We start from the raw sequence: 21408 nt of genomic DNA, 5'->3' as shown, positions 1-21408 counted from the left end.
AAGTAAATTATTATTACAATGATAAAACCATTTAATAAAATAGTAGGAAGTATAAAAGAAAATCCAGCTCTTTATTCCTCAAGTCCCCTCCCTTCTGTTCATCAGGGATAACTATTGTCTGTTTTATAAATATACATTTACATATTTTTCTTTTTCTTTTTTTTTTTTTTTTGAGATGGAGCCTTGCTCTGATGCCACACTAGAATGCAGTGTGATCTCGGCTCACTGCAATCTCCGCCTCCCAGGTTCAAGTGATTCTCCTGCCTCAGCCTCCCAAGTAGCTGGGACTATAGGCATGCGACACCATGCCCGGCTAATTTTTGTATTTTTAGTAGAAGACAGGATTTCACTGTGTTGGTCAGGCTGGTCTCAAACTCCTGAACTCATGATGCGCCCACCTTGACCTCCCAAAGGGCTGCAATTACAGGCGTAAGCCTGGCCCATTTATACATTTTTCTATGCTGATATAAGCATATGTTTATGCTTTTATACACATATCTACTAGATGAAGAAAGCAAACTGCAGAATAATACATATTGTCACACAACTAGAATTTTGTCCCATAACACATGTCTCAGACACTTTTAAAGTACAGATGTATCTATTTTTAGTTTTAAATACGTATACAAGCAATATAATAATAATGCACTATTTAAAAACTAAATAGCTACCCATTATTATTATGTAGATGTACTGTAACATATTTAAACAGACTCTGGATATTGGACATATAGGCTATTTCTAGCTTTTAGGCAGTTAGTAATATTAATAACTTCATATAATTGTGTGTATATACATATGTGAATATATGGGTGTAGTATATATATTTATATCTATATCTATTAATCATCTATCTATCCATCCATCCATTTGTATTTCTATTAGAGGTGATGTAGGACATATATTTAGAAATGGAATAGTTGATTTTTAAGGTATATGCTTTTTAAAAGTTTGATAATGTTACCATGTTGCCCAGTAAGAAGATTGTCCCAATTTACACTCCCATCAATAGTATAATGAAATCTTCTCATTTTTTACAACTCTGGTAGGCTGCACACAGTACTGTCTCATTGTTATTTTAATATACTTTTAAAAACCAACAGTTTTATTGTGATATAGAATTCATATACCAAACTTTTAAAAAACAGAATTCAGTGGCTTTCAATAGATTCACGTAGTTGTGCACCAAACATCATTATCTAATTCTGTAATATTTTAATCACCCCCCAGAACAGCTCCATACCCAGATTCACATAGTTGTGCACGATTCATTACTATCTAATTCTGTGATATTTTTATCATCCCCCAAAAAAGCTCCATACCCATTAGTAGTCACTACTAGTTCTCCTTTCTCCTGATCCTGGCCAACTACTAATCCACTTTCTGTCTCTATGAATTTGCCTATTCTGGGCATTTCATATAAATAGACTCATACACTATGTAGCCTTTTGTATCTGGATTATTTCACCTAGAATAGCGTTTTGAAAGTTAATTCATGTTGTAGCATGTATAGTATTTCATTCCTCTTTATGGCCAAATAATATTCCATTGTATGACTATATCATATTTGTTTATATATTCATCAACTGATGAACATTTTACTTGTTTCCACTTTTTGAAATATCATGAATAATGCTACTATGTAACCCTGCACATGAGTATGTAATTTTTGGTGAGAATTTGTTCTCTTGGGTATATATCTAAGAATGAAATTGTTGGGTCATACAGTAACGTTTTAAATAACTTACATTTTTCTAAAGTGACTTCAGTGTTTTATATCCATTTAATATGGCAACATTCAGAAATAACCAATGGGCCAAAGAAGAAATCACAGAGGAAATTAGAAAGCACTTTGAGATAAGGAAAATTGAGAACACAACGTACCAAAACACGAGTTGCAGCAAAAATAGTGCTTAGAAGGAAATTAATGTGCATATTCCTATGTTAAACAAGAAGAACTCAAATCAATAACCTAATTTTCCAACTTAACACACTGAAAAAGGAAGACCAAACAACCCACAGCAAATAGAAGGTCACAATGAAGATTAGAGTGGAAATAGGCCAGCAGCAGTGGCTCAAACCTGTAATCCCAGCACTTTGGGAGGCCAAGATGGGCAAATCACTTGAGGCCAGGAGTTCCAGACCAACCTGGCCAACATGGTGAAATCCTGTCTCTACCAAAAATACAAAAATGTGATGAGCATGGTGGCACATGCCTGTAATCCCAGCTACTGGGGAGGCTGTGGCAGGAGAATTGCTTGAACCTGGGAGGTGGAGATTACTGTGAGCCAAGATCATGACACTGCACTCCAGCCTGGGTGACAGAGCAAGATTCCATCTCAAAAAAAGAAAGATTAGAATGGAAATAAATGAAATAGAAAACAAAAACAATAGAGTAAATCAATGAAACCAAAAATTGGTTCTTGGAAAAATCAACATTATTGATAAAACTTTAGCTAGACGAACCAAGAAAATAAGATAGAAGACTCAAAGACTCAAATTACTCAAATCAGGAATGAAAGAGGGGACAATACAACCACTTCACAGAAACACAAATAATAATAAGGGAATACTATGAACAGCTGTTTGCCAATAAATTAGATAACTCAGATGAAATGACCAAATTCCTAGAAAGACACAAAGTACTAAAACTGACTCAAAAAAAACAAAAACAATTTGAATAGATATGTACTCAGTGAAGAGATTGAATTAGTAGAGTAATACCCCCTTATCCAAAGGGGACATGTACCAAAGACCTCCAGTGGGTGCCTGAAACCACAGATAGTACCTAACCCTATATATACTATGCTTTTTCTTATACTGTACATACATACCTATTATGAAGTTTAATTTAATTTACAAATTAGGCACAGAAAGATATTAATAACAATGGATAATAAAATACAACTATCATAAAAATATATTGTAACAAAAGTCATATGCATGTGGTCTCTCTCTCTCTCTCTCTCTCAAAATACCTTATCATACTATACTCAGCTATTTTTAGACTATAGTTGACCAGGGTAACTGAAACCACGGAAAGTGAAACTGTGGATAAGGGGAGACTACCGTAATCAAAAAACTACCCACAAAGAAAAGCCCAGGCCAACATAGCTTCACCACTGAATTCTAGCAAACTTTTTTTTTTAAAGTAACGTTAATGTTTCACAGATTCTTCCAAAGAAAGGAACACTTTCCAAGTCATTATATGAGGCCAGTCTTAACTTGATACCCAAACCAGACAAATACATCATGAGAAAAGAAAACCACAGGCCAATATCTCTTATGAATATAGAAATAATAATCATCAACATAATATTAATTAGCAAACTAAATCCAGTAAGCAACATGTATAAAAGATTATATACCATGACCAAGTGAGACTTACTGTAGAAATGCAGGGTTATTTTAACATTCCAAAATCAATTAATGTAATATACTGTATCAACCAAATAAAGGACAAAAAAACACATGAATATCCCCCTAGATGCAGAAAAAGCATGGGATGAAATTCCACATCTCTTCATGATTAAGCAATCAATAAACCAAAAATAGAAAGGAACTTCCTCAATCTGATAAAGAAAATATAGGAAAACCCCACAAGTAGCATTATATTTAAAGGTGAAAGGCTGAATGCTTTCCCACTAAGATGAAGAACAAAAAAAGGATGCCCATTCTTGCCATTCCAATTCAACATGGCACTATGGTTCTAGGGCAAATAGGTAAGAAAACAAAATAAGGCCGGGCGCGGTGGCTCACGCCTGTAATCCCAACACTTTGGGAGGCCGAGGTGGGTGGATCATGAGGTCAGGACTTCGAGACTAGCTTGGCCAATATGGTGGAACCTCGTCTCTACTAAAAGTACAAAAATTAGCTGGGTGTGGTAGTGCGCATCTGTAATCCCAGCTACTGGAAGGCTGAGTCAGGAGAATCACTTGAACCAGGGAGGCAGAGGTTGCAGTAAGTCAAGATCTTGCCATTGCACCCCAGCCTGGGCGACAGAGCGAGACTCCATTTCAAAACACAAACAAAAAAACAAAATAAAAGTCATCAAGAGTAAAAAGGAAGAAGTAAAATTGTTTCTATCTGCAGGTGACATGATCTCGCATACAGAAAATCCTAAGGAATTCACTAAAATAGTATTAAAGCTAATAATGTGTTCAGCAAGTTTGCAAGATACATAATAAATGCACAAAAACCAACTGTATTTCTATAGTTAGCAATAAACAATGTAAAATGAAATTAAGAAAATTCCACTTACAAAAGCATCAAAAAATAAACAAAATACTGAGGAATGAATTTAATAAAAAAAAAGCATAATACTTATACTGTGAAAACTATCAAGTATCACTGGAAAAAAATTAAAGACCTAAAAAAACAGAAAGATATCTCATGTTCATGGATTGGAAGACTTAATACTGTTAAGATGACAATAGTCCCCAAAGCAATCTATTGATTCAACACAATACATACAAAAATTTGAGCATGATTCTTTGCAAAAATTAACAAGCTGATCAAAAAATTCATCTAGAAATATAAGGGACTCATAATTATCCAAACTAATCTTGAAAAAGAAAAACCAAAACCACATTGAGATACCATCTCACTCCAGTTGGAATGATGATCATTAAAAAATCATGAGACAACAGATGCTGGAGAGGATGTGGAGAAAAAGGAACGCTTTTACATTGTTAGTGGGAGTGTAAATTAGTTCAACCATTGTGGAAGACAGTGTGGCGATTCTTCAAGGATTTAGAAATAGAAATTCCATTTGACCCAGCAATCCAATTACTGGGTATATACCCAAAGGATTATAAATCATTCTATTATAAAGACACATGCATACGTATGCTCACTGTGGTACTGTTCACCATAGCAAAGACCTGGAACCAACCCAAATGCCCATCAATGAGAGACTGGACAAAGAAAATGTGGCACATATACACCATGGAATACTATGCAGCCATAAAAATGATGAGTTCGTGTCCTTTGCAGGAACATAGATGAATCTGGAAACCATTATTCTCAGCAAATTGACATAAGAACAGAAAACCAAATACTTCATGTTCTTGCTCAGAGGCAGGTATTGAACAATGAGAACACATGAGCACAGGGAGAGGAACATGACACACTGGTGTCTGTTGGGGTTGGGTAGGCTGGGGAAAGATAACACGAGGAGAAATGCCAGATATAGGTGATGGGGGGATGGAGGCAGCAAATCACCTTGCCATGTATATACCTATGCAACAATCCTGTATGATCTGCACATGTACCCCAGAGGCTAAAGTACAATAAAAGTAAATAAATAAATAAATAATTAAAAAAAAAAATAAAGAAAAACAAGGCCGAGCTCAGTGGCTCACATTTGCAATCCCAGCACTTTGGGAGGCCAAGGTGGGCAGATCACCTGAGGTCAGGAGTTCAAGACGAACCTGGCCAACATGGTAAATCCCATCTCTACTAAAAATACAATTAGCTGGGCATGGTAGCACACGCTTGTAATCCCAGCTACTAGGGAGGTTGAAGCAGGAAAACCGCTTGGACCCGGCAGCTGGAGGTTGCAGTGAGCTGAGATTGTGCCACTGCACTCTAGCCTGGGCAACAGAAGGAGACTCTGACTCAAAAAAAGAAAAAAAAAAGAAAAAGAAAGAAAAACAAAATTAGAGAACTCACACTTCCTTATTTCAAAACTCCTAACTTAGAATTTGTAATTTTATATTCTTTTTCTTAAAAAAGTCCCAAACATTGCAACAGCTGGGGCTGCATTATAAAGAAAATAATAATAAACAAATAAATAAAAAATAAAAGATCCCAAACACAAATTGTACAATCATCAGGACCCACAAAATTGGGATTTACCCTTGCAATGAATAGTGGCTACCATAGGTGAGGGGTGAAAAGTACTATAAAAGGTAAAATTAAGAATTTTATCATCACTGTCTATGTACTATTATATGTATCTCACAAGATTTCCAGGACAGAATTGAAAAGCAGAGCTTAGGTAATAATGTTAGACAGGTAATGATAATTAATAGCTGTCACCCAGGCTTGGCTCAAAAATTAATATAATACTGGTTACCATATGTTGAGTGTTACAAGGCACATGGTGAGGTACTTTCAAAGCAGTACTACCTTTAATTCTCCCAGCAACCCTACAAGACAACCTATGTTTTTCCTATGATTTAGTGTTCATTAGTAAGCAGGGCTTCCTTAAGGAACACTAAACCTTACCCACGTTTCTTCCATCATGTCTTCTTCCTAACCCTTTAACCACTCCATGTACTATTCATCTCTTAGAATAGCAAAAGCTAAATGGGGTATCCAATGCCTGCCTTATTCTTTCATTCTAACCAGACACCTTATCAGTTCTGCACATAAGCTTTAGTTTCTCTTTACATTCCCAAATGTGAATCTTTAAGTGAAATAAGAACAGACAGAAGTTCTGCAATGTGGTATAAAAGAAATAAGGTAGATTCAATCCCAATCCTAAGAAGCTTATAATGTAAAATAGACAGGATAAATGAAGATTAAGACCACAGAAGAACCTCAGGAAAACATTGTGAAGAATATTAGAAAGTTGTACTAAATATGGAAGCCTTATCATAAAGGCAAAAGCTATTTTTTATACATACCTACAAGCTTGGCTAAGGTTTAAATGTAAATAGATAAAAATAGCCATAATAAAACATATGTACTATCTAGAAATTCCCAATGTACTCCTCTAGCAGTTAAGGCATCTAATTTGAAATTAAAAATTGCAAAACAGGTCATTAATATCCATCCGCCTCCCTTCTCTTCTTTTAACTTCAAAGTATAAGGACTGTCATACCTCTTCAGGCCTTCCTAAAGCTGGTGTTCCTGTAAGAAGAATAGCTCGTCTGGCTTTCTGTACTACTGGCAATAAAATCTTGCTGCGAGTTGCGTTTCTGGATTTCATGTAGTGTGATTCATCCACTATAACTACTTTGAACTTCTGATTATTCAGTGCATCTATCAAAGTCTCTGCATCTGTGGTTAAGAGACCATAACCCAGAACTGTCACTTTACTGGTCGATATTCTCCTAGAAAAGAAAATACATGTACTTAAAAAATATCACAGTAACATTATTATAAACAATACGGCTCTCTTGGGAAAAAATACAGAGAAGAAAGAAGAATAGAGGAAAAATAAAAGGAGATGGCACTACTACTGAAATTCTTAAGATTTCTCTTAAGATTTTACAGTTCTTTTTGTTTTGTTTTGTTTTTTATTTTTTTTCTCTTTGATTTTACAGTTCTTAAATATAATAAACCAGGATCCAAAATTTACAGTTTTGGTCAACCAAGACCAAAATTTTAGTCAAATGATCTTTGAAAGATTTTGACATCCAGCAAGCCACATTACTTTTTGACAATATCTGCTTCTATGCACCTAGGATCATGCATAAAATGGATACTTAAGTATTAGTTGACTCTTCAATGAAAACTTCACACAAATAGGAGTTTTTCAATCCAGATGCTACTGGTATTTTGAGCAGGACTAAGTGAAGTTCTGCGATGCACTGAACAGCTCCTCCTGCTCAAAATACAAGTAGCAGAAAAGACGTACAGGGCTGTTCAGTGCACTGCAGAGCTTCGCTTCCTGGTCCTCCCCATTAAAGACCAGTGGAGTCCTAGTCACTGTGACAACAAAAAGTTTCCTGGACCTGAAGTGATGAAGTATGAAGTGGGGTTAGAAGAGGCAGGTACCACCTCATATTGAGAACCATTAAGCTAAAATGATTCCTGATCTTTAGATCTATATAATACATACATCTGTAATATTCTTTATCTTATTGTCATTAAATGATTCATTTACATATTTATGTCCCTTACCACATCATGATACTGGTAAGGGCAGGGAACATGTCTTATTCATCTTTGTATACACAGTGCTATGATCCCAAAGAAAGTTTGTAAAATAAAATAATTAGAAAATTCATTAATACTAAGACATATCACTTTTGCATTTTCTGTATCACAAAAAAAAAAAAAAACAAAACAAAACAATAATACAGTACAGAGCCAGTCTTCTGTAATTCTCTATCCTCTCACAGAAAAGGTAGAGCTCCTAAGTAGCCAGAGCTACTATGGCAACTGCATATTAAGCCCTGAATAAATCTACTTAATACAGAGACCTATGATTTTCTCACTGTATTCAAACACCAGAAGAGCCTGAAGAAGAAAAGTACAGGGTTAACATTAATTACTAACTTAGGTATACTGAGAGCAACATATAGGAGACAATGGCTTCAAAGGCCACTGCAGCAAGCAGTCTGTAGCTTCTGTCCTACCATATCTTGACTAGTGAATAGTCCAGGAATAACTGATATAAGCCAGAAGGAAAGTATATGTATTTGTGGTAGAGACACTAGTATATACCTAAAACTGCTTCTTTAAGTACCTAGAAGACATTATATAATTTTTCTGTCCTTAACTAACATCTTCCAGGAAACTTATACTTTGGGGTTGTAGTCCTATCTAACATATCCCACATACTATTCAAATAAAAATATTATCTACCATTTAACTGCACGAGTGTATTTTCTTTTTTGAGATGGTGTCTTGCTCTGACACCAGGCTGGAGTGCAGTGGCGCAATGTCGGCTCACTGGAACCTCTGCCTCCAGGTTCAAGTGAATCTTCTGCCTCAGCCTCCGGAGTAGCTGGGACTACAAGTGCGCACCACCATGCCTGGATAATTTTTGTACCTTTTTTTTTTAGTAGAGATGCAGTTTCACCATGTTGGTCAGGATGGTCTTGATCTCTTGACCTCGTGATCCGCCCGCCTCAGCCTCCCAAAGTGCTGGGATTACAGGTGTAAGCCACCCCTCCAGGCGTGTTTTTTTTTTTTTTTTTTTGAGACAGAGTTTCGCTCTTGTTGCCTAGGCTAGAGTGCAATGGCGTGATCTTGGCTCACTGCAACCTCTGCCTCTGGGGTTCAAGCGATTCTCCTGCCTCAGCCTCCCAAGTAGCTGGAATTACGGGCATGCGCCACCACGCCTGACAAATTTTTTATTTTTAGTAAAGACGGGGTTCCTCCATGTTGGTCAGGCTGAAGAGTGGATTTTCAAAACCATATAAAAACTAGATGCCCTAGTGGCTATAAAAGATGGAGGCCGGGAGCGGTGGCTCACACCTGTAATCCCAGCACTTTGGGAGGCCAAGGCAGGCGGATTACAAGGTCAAGAGATTGAGACCATCCTGGCTAATATGGTGAAACCCCATCTCTACTAAAAATACAAAAATTAGTCGGGCGTCGTGGCATGCATCTGTAATCTCAGCTACTCAAGAGGCTGAGGCAAAAGAATCGCTTTAACCTGGGAGACGGAGGTTGCAGTAAGCCAAGACTGTGCCACTGCACTCCAGCCTGGCAAGAGAGCGAGACTGCGTCTCAAAAAAAAAAAAAAAAAATAGAAAAAAAGGTAGAATAGTCATTTTAAGAAAATTTAAATGTAAACACTTAATTCTTTTCTTTTTTTTTTTTAAATGTAAACATTTAAATAAGATATATATCAGCCAGGTGTGGTGGCTCACGCCTGTAATCCCAGAACTTGGGGAGGTTGAGATGAGTGGATCACCTGGGGTCAGGAGTTTGAGGCCAGCCTGACCAATATGGTGAAACCTCATCTCTACTAAAAATAAAAAGAGTCAGCCTCCTACCTCAGCCTCTCTAGTAGCTGGGATTACAGGTGGTGGTGCATGTAATCCCAGCTATTAGGGAAGTTGAGGTAGGAGAATCCCTTGAACCCAGGAGGTGGAGATTGCAGTGAGCTGACATGGTGCCACTGCACTCCAGCCTGGGTGACAGAGTGAGACTCTGTCTCAAAAAAAAAAAAAAAAAAAAAAAAAAAACAAGAAAAAAATTAATTAAATAAAATAAATTAAGGTATATCTAACAGATGATGGTTATGGAGGCCTTAAAAAATTCTACATTCTCATTAAAAAATTAGGAGACAACAGATGCTGGAGAGGATGTGGAGAAATAGGAACACTTTGACACTGTTGGTGGGAGTGTAAATTAGTGCAACCATTGTGGAAGACTGTGGCGATTCCTCAAGGACCTAGAAATATAAATACCATTTGACTCAGAAATCCCATTACTGGGTATATATCCAAAGAATAATAAATAACTCTATTATAAAGACACATGCACACGTATGTTTATTGCAGCACTATTTACAATAGCAAAGACTTGGAACCAACCCAAATGTCCATCAATGATAGACTGGATAAAGAAAATGTGGCACATATACACCATGGAATACTATGCAGCCATAAAAAACGATGAGTTCGTGTCCTTCATAGGGACATGGATGAATCTGGAAACCATCATTCTCAGCAAACTGAAACAAGACCAGAAAACCAAACACCGCATGTTCTTACTCATAGGCAGGTGTTGAACAATGAGAACACATGGACACAGAGAGGGGAGCATTACACACTGAGGTCAGTTGTTGGGAGGCTAAGGGAGGGACAGTTGGGGGTGGGTAGGGTGGGGAGGGATAATGTGGGGAGAAATACCAGATATAGTTGATGGGGGGATGAAGGCAGCAAACCACCTTGCCATGTATGTACCTATGCAATAATCCTGCATCATCTGCCCATATACCCCAGAACCTAAAAGTACAATAAAAAAAAAAGGAAGAAGGAAAAAGAATACCATTTACAATAGCACCCCCCCCACAAAAAAAAAATCTACATTCTCCAAATTTGTAAGTCTTTTTAATTTTATGCAGTTTTATTGGAGAGGAGCTTTATTTATAATGATTAGGATAAGATAGAAGTTTTTCTATTTTAACCATATAAATAGTGTACAGATTTTCTTGGGCTCATAAAGACATTCCACTGAATCAGCATTTCAAGGTTGAAAGTGAAAAGGCCCTCCATACATTTTGTTTTTCCTTCCACATTCATAAGACAATTTTATTTTTACATATATCTTTTATGTTAACAGTTTCAGAGAATACAATACAGTACAACAATACCAAAATTAAAAAATCTAAGTATTAACGGATATTTATTTCAGTACCTGTACCGCTTTTTATTTAAGGCTCAGAAAACCTCCAGAAACATAATTTGAATGAATCACCTACACATTCCATGTAACAACTTATCAATATTCAAATTGATTGTCTTATTCTAATAGCTAGAAAGCAAAATGAGGAAAAAAATACAGTGTAACATTTTTAGAGTGAGCGTTTCAAATAAACACAAGGCGAATACTTTCAACATAGAAAATATTAAAATTATAATAAGGAAAATCAAGCTAGTTAGTTCATGCACAAAACTTGCATATTAATTAACAAATTGCAAAGCAAAATCTACTATAGTTGCTGATAATAAAAGATCACAAAGCTTCAAGTTAATCAATGAAAAGTTGTGAGATTTATTCTTGAACCTTAAGATAGTTTCAAATATATTTAAGGTACCTATAAAATAGATATATTACACATATCTTTAAAAGTATACATATTTTACATTTACTTTAAAAATACATCATAAAGGAACTTAGAAATAAAATATACTGTTGGGTTTTAGATGACTCATATTTTAAAATATAAAATAAATTATCCACACTACTTACTCCACTTACTTCTAAATTATGATCTATAGGTGATATTGCATTCTAAAACATGAATATACACCAGGTACATACAAGGAAGACTTTTCTTAAAGATTAAAAAATTGTTCTTACCTAACATCAGTTTTATTCTGAATAACATTGATTTCTTCTGGACTTAGCTCTGGGATCCATTTCTCGATTTCTTCTGTCCAAGGGTACCTCAGAGATGAAGGGACCACTATTAACAGAGGCCATTCCTCTTTATAGAAGTAAGCAACTGCAATTGCTTGGATTGTCTTTCCTAGACCCATCTAAGTTAAAAAATAAATAAATGCCAATTAATAATAAAGACAAATATTTTAAAATAAAATATTTATCAAATATTTAAGAGTATTATTAGCTGGGTGCAATGGCTCATGGCTGTAATCCCAGCACTTTGGGAGGCTGACACAGGTGGATTGTTTGAGCCCAGGAGTTCAAGACCAGCCTGGCCAATATGGTGAAACCCTGTCTCTATAAAAAAAAGTACAAAAAATTAGCTGGGTGTGTTGGCATGCACCTGTAGTTCCAGCTACTCAGGAGGCTGAGGTGGGAGGATTGCTTGAAGCCAGGGGGTTGAGGTTACCTTGAGTGGAGACTGAACCACTACACTCTAGCCTGGGTGACAAAGCAAGACTGTCTAAAAAAAAAGGAATATTATCATCAAAATAATTTTCCAATGTAAAATCAGTTGGATTATACAGTTAATAAAAAGTTTGAGGTTTAAGGACCTGTAAAATTCATTAAGCAAATCATATTATATTCAAACTACTCATGATTGAACTTTAAGAGACAAAATGACTCCTAAGGTTAAATACTAGTTATGTTGATTTCATATAATTAGTTTTATAAAATACATGTAACCATTCATAGTGTCTCCTCTTAGACAATAGTAAATGTCTTAACAGCACAAAACCATGCTATTTCAAAACTAGAATAAGCCCTGAATGATGCACATTTTACAAAAAAAACAGACATAGAGAAGTTAAATTACTTAAATCACAGCTAGCTGATGTAAAACTAGTATGAGATCCAGGTCTCAGGTGTCTTCCCACTTGACTTGTATCCACACTGTCACACTGCCTGACTTTTAAGCTGTTCTAATTTAAAAAGTAGTCACTTAGTGAATATTTATAGTGTTTTTGTTCAAAATATCCAGAAACTGGATACAGCAAAAATGTGATTCACCCATGCATGAATAATCAAATGACGTCATAGTCATACAATGGAATACTATTCGGCAATAAAATAAGAACTCACTCATGCCCTATACAACATGAATAGATCTAAAATGCATTTTGGTAAGGGAAAGAAGCCAGATTCAAAATCTATATACTATATGATTTCATTTATATGTCTCATTCTGGAAAAGATAAAACAAAAGGGAGTCATAGCAGATCAGTGGTTGCCAGGGGCTGGAGGTAGGGGAGAGAAATAGCATGAGAACTTTTGGGAATGGAGTTGGTCCATACCTTGATGTTAGTGGCTGTTACATAACTGTATGTATTCTTGAGAACTCATAGACTTGTACACTAAAAATGGGTGAATTTACTTAAAAGTGTGAATTATACCTCAATAAGTCTTCCTTTTTAGTAGTTACTAAGGCAAACAACCGGAAAGAGAGACTAAAGACAGACCCTGTTTACCAGACTATACAAAGATAAAAAAGAAAAATGCAGAAATGGAAAACAATGAGTTTAAAAATCAATTTTAAATGCTGAGCAAAACTAAAGAAAAGAGAAAAGAGCAGATTTTGGACTTCTAGCAAGTTTCCACTGAGGAAACCTTATTTTATGTATTTTTCTTTTAACTGCTCCTATTAACAAGAAAACAAGGAATCTTAGAATAATTCATGCAAAGTTACATTTATACATTGGTGGGTTGATGACTAGTATGTTTCCCTGTCTTCAAAGCCCTCCAATTTTCATACCTGAAACCACTCAAACTCACTGGATTCTGGGATCAACTTGGTTCCAATACAGAAGAACTTTAACAATTAAAGATCTTTACCTAGCTAGAGTTCTTCAGTGTTGCTGCTTCCCCACCTCAACAACTCTGCCAAAAACACACTTCCAGGAACTGAGGTTTGGCCCTATTTTTGGTGTGCAGATAGTATCACTAAGTTTGTGCTATGGTTAGGGGTCTTTGGTTTTGTTTTCTGCCATGGTTTCAAAACATATTTTCTTAATTTTAATTTATATGGAAATAGGGATCTGCTTTGCTTCCCTGATTTTCTGGAAAGTAGAATTCTCTCCCTGGGACCCAGATTCTATCAGTAGAAGCTCAGCTGCTTGCTGTTAAATTTACTTGGTGCCAGTCACCCATCTATCTATGCATTTTGCACTTCATGTATGACGAACAGTGTTCTGGTTTGGCTCTCCAGGCAACTCTCCCCCAAAGACCAGCACTCCTCAAAATTTCCTAATATTGTCTACTGAGATCAGGTATGTAAGCCTTCAATAGGATATGTAGAATTGAGACTTGAAACAATGGGTAGAATAAAAAGACAACAAAATTAGAGTTAGAAGGAATAGGTGAAGAGCTATATTGTCCAACAGGGTAACTATAGTTAATAACAACGTACTAAATTCTTGAAAATTGCATAGAGAATAGAATTTAAGTGTTCCCATCACAAAAAAGCATGTGAAGTAATAGATGTTAATTAGCTCAATATAGCCATTGTTCAATGTATACATGTTTCAAAACAACATATTGTGCCATAAATATATATTTTTTTGTCAAATAAATAAATTTTTAAAGAAAAAATAAGGAAAAGAAGTTTTCAGTTGAGGACAGGCAAAGAAAAGGGAAACTAGCATGAGTATGGGTAAAAATAAGAACAATTCTGATATGTTGGGAAGCTAATTTGATTAGAAGTTTGAATACTTTTTCTTCTAGTTCTCTAATTCTATATTCTCACATCTAATCTATTAAATCTACTAGATGAGTTCTTAATTTCAGATGTTATTTTTCAGCTCTAAAATGTCCACTAGAATCTGGGGTTTTTTTTATTGTTGTTCTAACATGTTAAAGATTCTTAGGTTTTTTTTGTTTTTGTTTTGAGATAGGATCTTGTTGTGGCTGGAGTGCAGTAGCATAATCATGGCTCACTGCAGCCTTGATCTGGGCTTAATCAATCCTCCTAGCTCAGCCTCCTGAGTAGCTGGGACAACAGGCATGTGCCACCATGCTCAGCTATTTTTTTTTAATACTTTTTGGCCAGGCTGGTCTTGAACTCCTGAGCTCAAATGATCCATCTGTCTTGGCCTTCCAAAGTGCTGGGATTATAGGTGAGAGCCACCATGCCCGGCCTAAATATTCTTTTTAATAGATTACATTCTCCTTTGAAACTGTCTATTCATCCTTTTTGCTGATTTTCTTGATGTTGTTGTTTTGTTTTTGAAACAGTCTCACTCTGTCACCGAGGGTGGAGTGCATTGGCATGATCTTGGCTGACTGCAACCACCTCTGCCTCCTGGGTTCAAGCAATTCTCCTGCCTTAGCCTGCTGAGCAGCTGAGACTACAGGTGAATGCTACCACACCTGACTAATTTTTGTTATTTTTAGTAGAGACAGGTTTTTTGTTTGTTTTTAGATGGAGTCTTGTTCTGTCGCCTAGGCTGGAGTGCAGTGGTACAATCTCGGCTCACTGCAACCTCCTCCTCCCAGGTTCAAGCGATTCTCCTGCCTCAGCCTCCTAAGTAGCTGGGACTACAGGTTCCAGCTACCATGCCAGCTAATTTTTGTATTTTTAGTAGAGATGAGGTTTCACCATGTTGGCCAGTCTGGTCTCGAACTCCTAACCTCAGGTGATCTGGCTGCCTTGACCTCCTAAAGTGCTGTGATCACAGGCGTGAGCCACTGCACCTGGCCAAGACAGGTTTTGCCATGTTGCAGGCTGGTCTTGAATTCTAGACCTTAAGTGATCTGCCTGCCTAGGCCTCCCAAAGTGCTGGGATTGTAGGTGTGTGCCACTGTGCTCAGCCAAAAACAGTAAGTTATTTTAAAGTCTCTCTCCGATAACAATACCTGATCCTGTGTGGGCTCTATTTCCTTTTTCTTCTTCTTTTTTTTTTTTTTTTGTGATGAAGTCTCACTCTGTCACCCAGGCTGGAGTGCAGTGGCACGATCTTGGCTCACTGCAACCTCCGCCTCCCACGATCTTGGCTCACTGCAACCTCCGCCTCCCAGGTTCAGGCAATTCTCCTGCTTCATCTGACTGAGTAGCTGGGATTACAGGCGTGTGCCACCACGCTCAGTTAATTTTTGTATTTTTAGTAGACACAGGGTTTCACCATGTTGAGCAGGCTGGTCTTGAACTCCTGACCTTGTGATCCACCTGCCTCGGCCTCCCAAAGTGATGGGATTACAGGGGTGAGCCACAGCGCCTGGCCTCTATTTCCTTTTTCTTTTGGTATTCAGATATTGTTACTGGTTTTCCAGGATCCCTTATATTTTCTGATTTAACACCAGATATCATGGGTAAAAAATTTATAGAAGCTTTGGGTAATATTATCTTCTCCCAAAAGGGGTTAGGTTAAGTTTTCTTAGGGTAGGCAAACTGTGTAAGAGCAAATACCTCACTCCTTTTAAGACTTGGTTTTAGGCTTTTAAAAAGCAATTTTATTCAGTGTTGCCCTTATTCCCAGAGCCTGGTATTTATTACAGAAGATGGCCCTTCTGGGAGTCAGTAGAAGTCAAGGCAGGATATTTGTAAACAATCTCTCACCTCAACAAGGCTCAACCCAATCTCTGTCTACTTAGTATCAGGATACTGCTAAAATCTTGGCTTAGTTTTAATCCTTCCCAACTCTATATTTCTTCTGGGTTTCTTGGGATCTCAATCTGTGCATGTATAGTTTAGGAAATAGCCAACAACTTAAGGGTGATGCACGTGCAGGTTTTCTTGATAATTCTCTCAAGTTTCCTCCTCTGAGATTTTTATCGTCATATCTACATGGCACACTGCACAGTTTGGGAACCAGACAGAACAGTCTCTGACAAAAACAAGTATAAGCAGCCTGTCTGACTATGTTGCTTAAGGCTTAAGGAAGAGAAACAACTGAATATTCAGTGATGAATTTAGGTAGCTGAAAAAGGAAAAACAAATTTCGGGAGCCAAGAATGTATTATTTTTGTCAGGTTTTCAAAATTCTAAACATTTTCTTCCTGTTCCCAGCTATCATATCATACTCTTTCCTAATAACTTAAAAAACATGACTGCCATTTAAGAACTATTAAACATAAAGCATTAAGAACCAATTAAGAAATATGAAATCATTTAAAAAAATGGTTCTCAAGTCAAGCAGTCTTAAGTATAACTCATGGAAAGATTGGTCTTGAAAAGAAGATGATGTACTAAATTTAAGAGTAAGCAAAGGAAGCAAACAGAAGAATAAAATAAAGAGTGGCTCCATTTTAGACATTTACATGCAAGACCTCCTGCCCCAATTTTGTACAAGCAGATACAAAAGTGTGGGTGCTATTTCCTTTGGCACTGGTGGGAAATCGAAGCCATGCAAGCCCTGGCCCACATGTTAAGAACTCTCACCTTAACCCCACCCCCAAAGCCCAATAACAGACTATGCCTGTCTCTTTTCCTTGTTTTCTTTTTTCAGGTCACTGTTATACCTACTTGGAAGCCTACGCTCCTCTTCCCAGAAAGACTTGTTATGTGAGTAATAAATCCTTTGATACCCTCTTCAGGTCTGGGTAGCATCATCAGCCTTCACAACCAAATGAAATTTTGAGTGGAAACGTCATGGTGACCATGATAAAGGGAAAGCCATCTTTCAAAAGCCATACATTAATAAAGTAGAACTGTGATTTTTATCAAAGACTTTCCTTTAGCTTTGTTAGCTAGAGTAAAAAAATTTCAGAATTTGATCAACTTGCCATCACTGAAAAGAATAAATTTCTTGGCTGAATACAGTAGCTCACATCTGTAAACCCAACATTTTGGGAGGCTGAAGTGGGAGGGTTGTTTGAGGCCAGGAGTTTAAGACCAGTTTGGACAACAGAGTGAGACTCTGTCTCTATAAAAAAATTAAATAATTCCCAGTGAATTATTTGGCATGTGCCTGCAGTCCAAGCTAATTGGGAAGCTGAGGTGGGAGGACAGCTTGCATCCAGGAAGTTTAAGCTGCAGTGTGCCATGATCACATCACCGCACTTCAGGCTAGGTGACAGAATGAGACCCTGTCTCAAAAAAAAAAAAAAAACAAAAAAAGACAGGAAGACAAAGAAAGAAAGGAAAGAAAGAAAGGGAAGGAAGGAAGTTGGAAGGAAGTTGGAAGGAAGAAGAAAATTTCTTAATCTAACAATTTCCTTATCTACTTGAAGATAATACCCTATGATATTAGGACTGACACTGACACTCAGTTTTTGTCCACTTATCTTTTCTGGCAAGAACCCCCAACATCTTATTCAGCATCCTTTAGTTTAAAGATCATGTAGTGAAATGACTAAAAGTGATTATCAGAAATAAGAAAGATATTTATCAATACAAAGTGAAGCATTTGGGTACTAGCTTTCTTAGGTATTTGTTTTTGGTTGTTCATTTTTTGGGTCTGATCAAGAAGGAAATAAAGTTTGATAGAACAAACTAGAAAAATACATAATTCTAAATTAGAAAATAAAAGTATATTGCTGTAATCTCATATTCCCATTAAAGAAAGGAATGATACCTAGAATAACTCAGTTCTAAACAAAATTTGTAAAAGGACTACATTTTAAAATAAACTTTTAAGGCCAGGAACTGCAGCTCATGCCTGTAATCCCAGTGCTTTGGGAGGCCAAGGCAGGCGGATAACCTGAGGTCAGGAGTTCGAGACTAGCCTGGCCAAAATGATGAAACCCCATCTCTATGAGAAATACAAAAAAATTAGCCAGGCACAGTGGTGCACACCTGTAGTCTCAGCTGCTCGGGAGGCTGAGGCAGGAGAATTGCTTGAACATGGGAGGTGGAGGCTGCAGTGAGCCAAGATCATGCCATTGTACCCTAGCCCGGGCAATAAGAGTGAAACTTCATCTCAAAAATAAAATAAATGAATACATAGATAAAATAAAGTAAACTTTTGTTTTTTTTGTTTTTGTTTTTGTTTTTTATTTGAGACAGAGTCTTGCTCTGTTGCCAGGTGTCAGGCTCGAGTGCAGTGGCAGGATCTTGGCTCACTGCAAACTCCGCCTCCTGGTTTCAAGCAATTATCTTGCCTCAGCCTTCCGAGTAGTTGGGACTACAGGCGAATGCCACCACGCCCAGCTAATTTTTGTATTTTTAGTAGAGACAGGATTTCACCATGTTGGCCAGGATGGTCTTGATCTCTTGACCTCGTGATCCGCCCACCTCAGCCTCCCAAAGTGCTGGGATTACAGGTGTGAGCCACCGCGCCCAGCAAAGTAAACTTTTAAAATGTGTACTTAGATTTTGGATTTTTGCTTTGTTTTGAACAGGCTCTCACTGTCACCCAGGTTGGAGTGCAGTGGCTGGATCATAGCTCACTGCAACCTCAAACTCCTGGACTTATGCGATTCTCCCACCTCAGACTTCTGAGTAGCTGGAACTACAGGTGCACACCACCAGCCCTGTTTTTGTTTGTTTGTTTGTTTGTTTTGTTTCCTTGTAGAGATGGGAGGGTCTCACTTTGTTGCCCAGGCTTGTCTTGAACCTCTGGCTCAACCAATCTTCCTTGCTTGGCCTCCCAAAGTGCTGGGATTACAGGCATAAGCCACAGCACCTGGCCAGATTTCAGTATTTTGAAAGGAATTTAAAACAGCATAGCATTCAATTATAAAAGCAATAACATACTTCAAGTAATTTAGGCATACAGAAATAACTACACTCAATATGTGGTTCAAAGCCCTGGGCTCTAACAACAATAGAATTTGTTAAAGTGGAACCCTTCAGTGTTTCATCACCATTAAGGCTAAATCAATGATTAAGAATCAAAGCCTTGACTAAACAATAGTACAAACGTCCAGGTAGCTACGTAAGAATTAAATACAATATATGAACCTCAAGAACACATTTCATCAATGTTTTCAAAATTGTAAATCACCGTTTTACTTAGGAGATTAATTTTAGGTTTCCTAAATGTTTTATTCTATAAAATTATTAAGAGCAATTAAATAACAGTGATACTGATATATAAAATTTCAGTTTCAGTTTTTTATACTGTGATTGCTTTTGTACAGCAATTTTTATTCCCATGCATTAAAAAATGCCTGTTGATTGACAATTTTTCAAAACTAAAAAATATTTTTAAAGTTATAAGCAGCTTGTTCCTTTGAGGGCAGAGATGAGATGTAGGTTTGTCTTTAAAATAGGTGACCTGTTTGTTCTAAAAGAGATTGCTTTGGAAGACCCCTTTAGGTATGCATTTAAAATCTTAGTGAGGATTTCAATTAAAAAAGAAAACCCACATACTGAAATACTATGTTCTGTTATTTATTACTGTTAAGGGGGTATATATTTAGCAGAACTATTTCCTTGTTCTTGTAGATTGTTAGTGTTCTTTCCAATAGAGAATTTTAGATGGTACATGTGAAGATTATTTGTTCTTAGAATAGTGTGTGTACATTTCAATCTTGTCTTCTTTTCTCATAAGAGACGAGGAACAGAGAACAAACCATATGGGTATGCATATAGCCCTGATCTTCCCCTTACTCAAGACAGAAGAGTCCACGCTTTGGGAACTGTGCTGTCACACTTTCCTGATGGTTGGCTGGTCCTTGTGTGCAGGAGCAGGCTTTCTCCTGAAGGGAATGCACTGGCATCAGGGGAAGGTAGAAAGGAGATGGGCCTTAGAGAGCAGCAGGATGAGAGAAAAAAAACTTATTTATCTAAAGGCAAGGCATTGAGTTGGGAATGGCAGCAGAACTCAAATAGTGCTGTAGTCCAAAGCATAGCTTAGAGATGCCAACATTGAGACTAGAAAAAGCAAATCAGGGAGAAGGCTCTGGAATGGTCTGAGAGGCTGGATATAAGCAAATATGTGCCCCTTTTTCTTTTTTTTTTTTTTCCTAGACATAGGCCTTTCTATGTTACTCAGGCTGGCCTCAAATTCCTGGGCCAACCAACCCTCTGGTTTCAGCCTCCAGAGTACCTAGGATTACAGGTGCATGCCACTGTGCCCCACTTGAGCAAATGTGCTTTAAGAGTAGCCATTTCTAGTGGCAGTTAAATGTTATGCTTTTAATATGGTCTTTTTATCCTCCTCCCGTCTCTAGTAAAGTTTTATTCAAAGTTACAGAAATGGGATAAAATGTCATCAACTGATAAATCTGAGTAAAGGATATATGGATGCTCTTCGTATTATTCATGTTCTTGAAACTCTTCTGTAAGTATAAAATAACTTACAAATAAAAAGCTAAAAAACCAAAAGTTACAGCTCTACGGGCTGTTCTACCCTTCAAAAGTAGTAGACAAAAAGAAATGATAGTAATCTATAGCAGACAATGTCAAAAGAAGAAACATTTCTAAATTCTTATTCATTTATTTCAGACGGGATCTTGCACTGCTGCCCAGGCTGAAGTGCAGTGGCATAATCATAGCTCACTGAAATCTCACACTCCTGGCTCTAGTGATCTTTCTGCCTCAGCCTCCCAAGTAGCTGGAACTATAGGCATGCATCACCTCACCCAGCTCATATTTAATCTTAAAGAGTCACAAGACAGTAAAAAATGAGATACTTAACTATAATGGGAACTGCTCCCATGCATATGTATTATTCATTTAAATAATACCATTCCTCAGGTAAAATATGAATAAATAAAAGGTCATGACAG

General features: G+C 37.1%; 1 protein-coding gene across 19 annotated transcripts in view; it reads right to left on the bottom strand.

Moving 5' to 3' along the window:
• ZRANB3 (zinc finger RANBP2-type containing 3) overlaps window positions 1-21408 on the bottom strand; it is a 313593-nt gene that overhangs the window by 157185 nt on the left and 135000 nt on the right. For 18 of the 19 annotated variants that reach the window (XR_010344621.1, XR_010344622.1, XR_010344624.1 and 15 more), the window contains 2 exons: window positions 11716-11894; window positions 6830-7061 (listed from right to left, as the gene is read on the bottom strand). Coding sequence is in view for 12 of the 19 variants with exons in the window: in XM_064382815.1 (XP_064238885.1) it covers window positions 6830-7061; window positions 11716-11894 (411 nt within the window). In the remaining 7 variants the exon portion in view is untranslated. The remainder of the gene's footprint in view (window positions 1-6829; window positions 7062-11715; window positions 11895-21408) is intronic. The other variant, XM_064382820.1, reaches the window with a different exon arrangement.

Source organism: Aotus nancymaae, unplaced genomic scaffold (assembly GCF_030222135.1).
Source record: "Aotus nancymaae isolate 86718 unplaced genomic scaffold, 86718_ANA_hifiasm-v0.15.2.pri h1tg000029l, whole genome shotgun sequence".
NCBI classification, from domain to species: domain Eukaryota; kingdom Metazoa; phylum Chordata; class Mammalia; order Primates; family Aotidae; genus Aotus; species Aotus nancymaae.
Note: the sequence above shows the minus strand (reverse complement) of the source record. Positions and strands in the feature narration are given on the sequence as shown.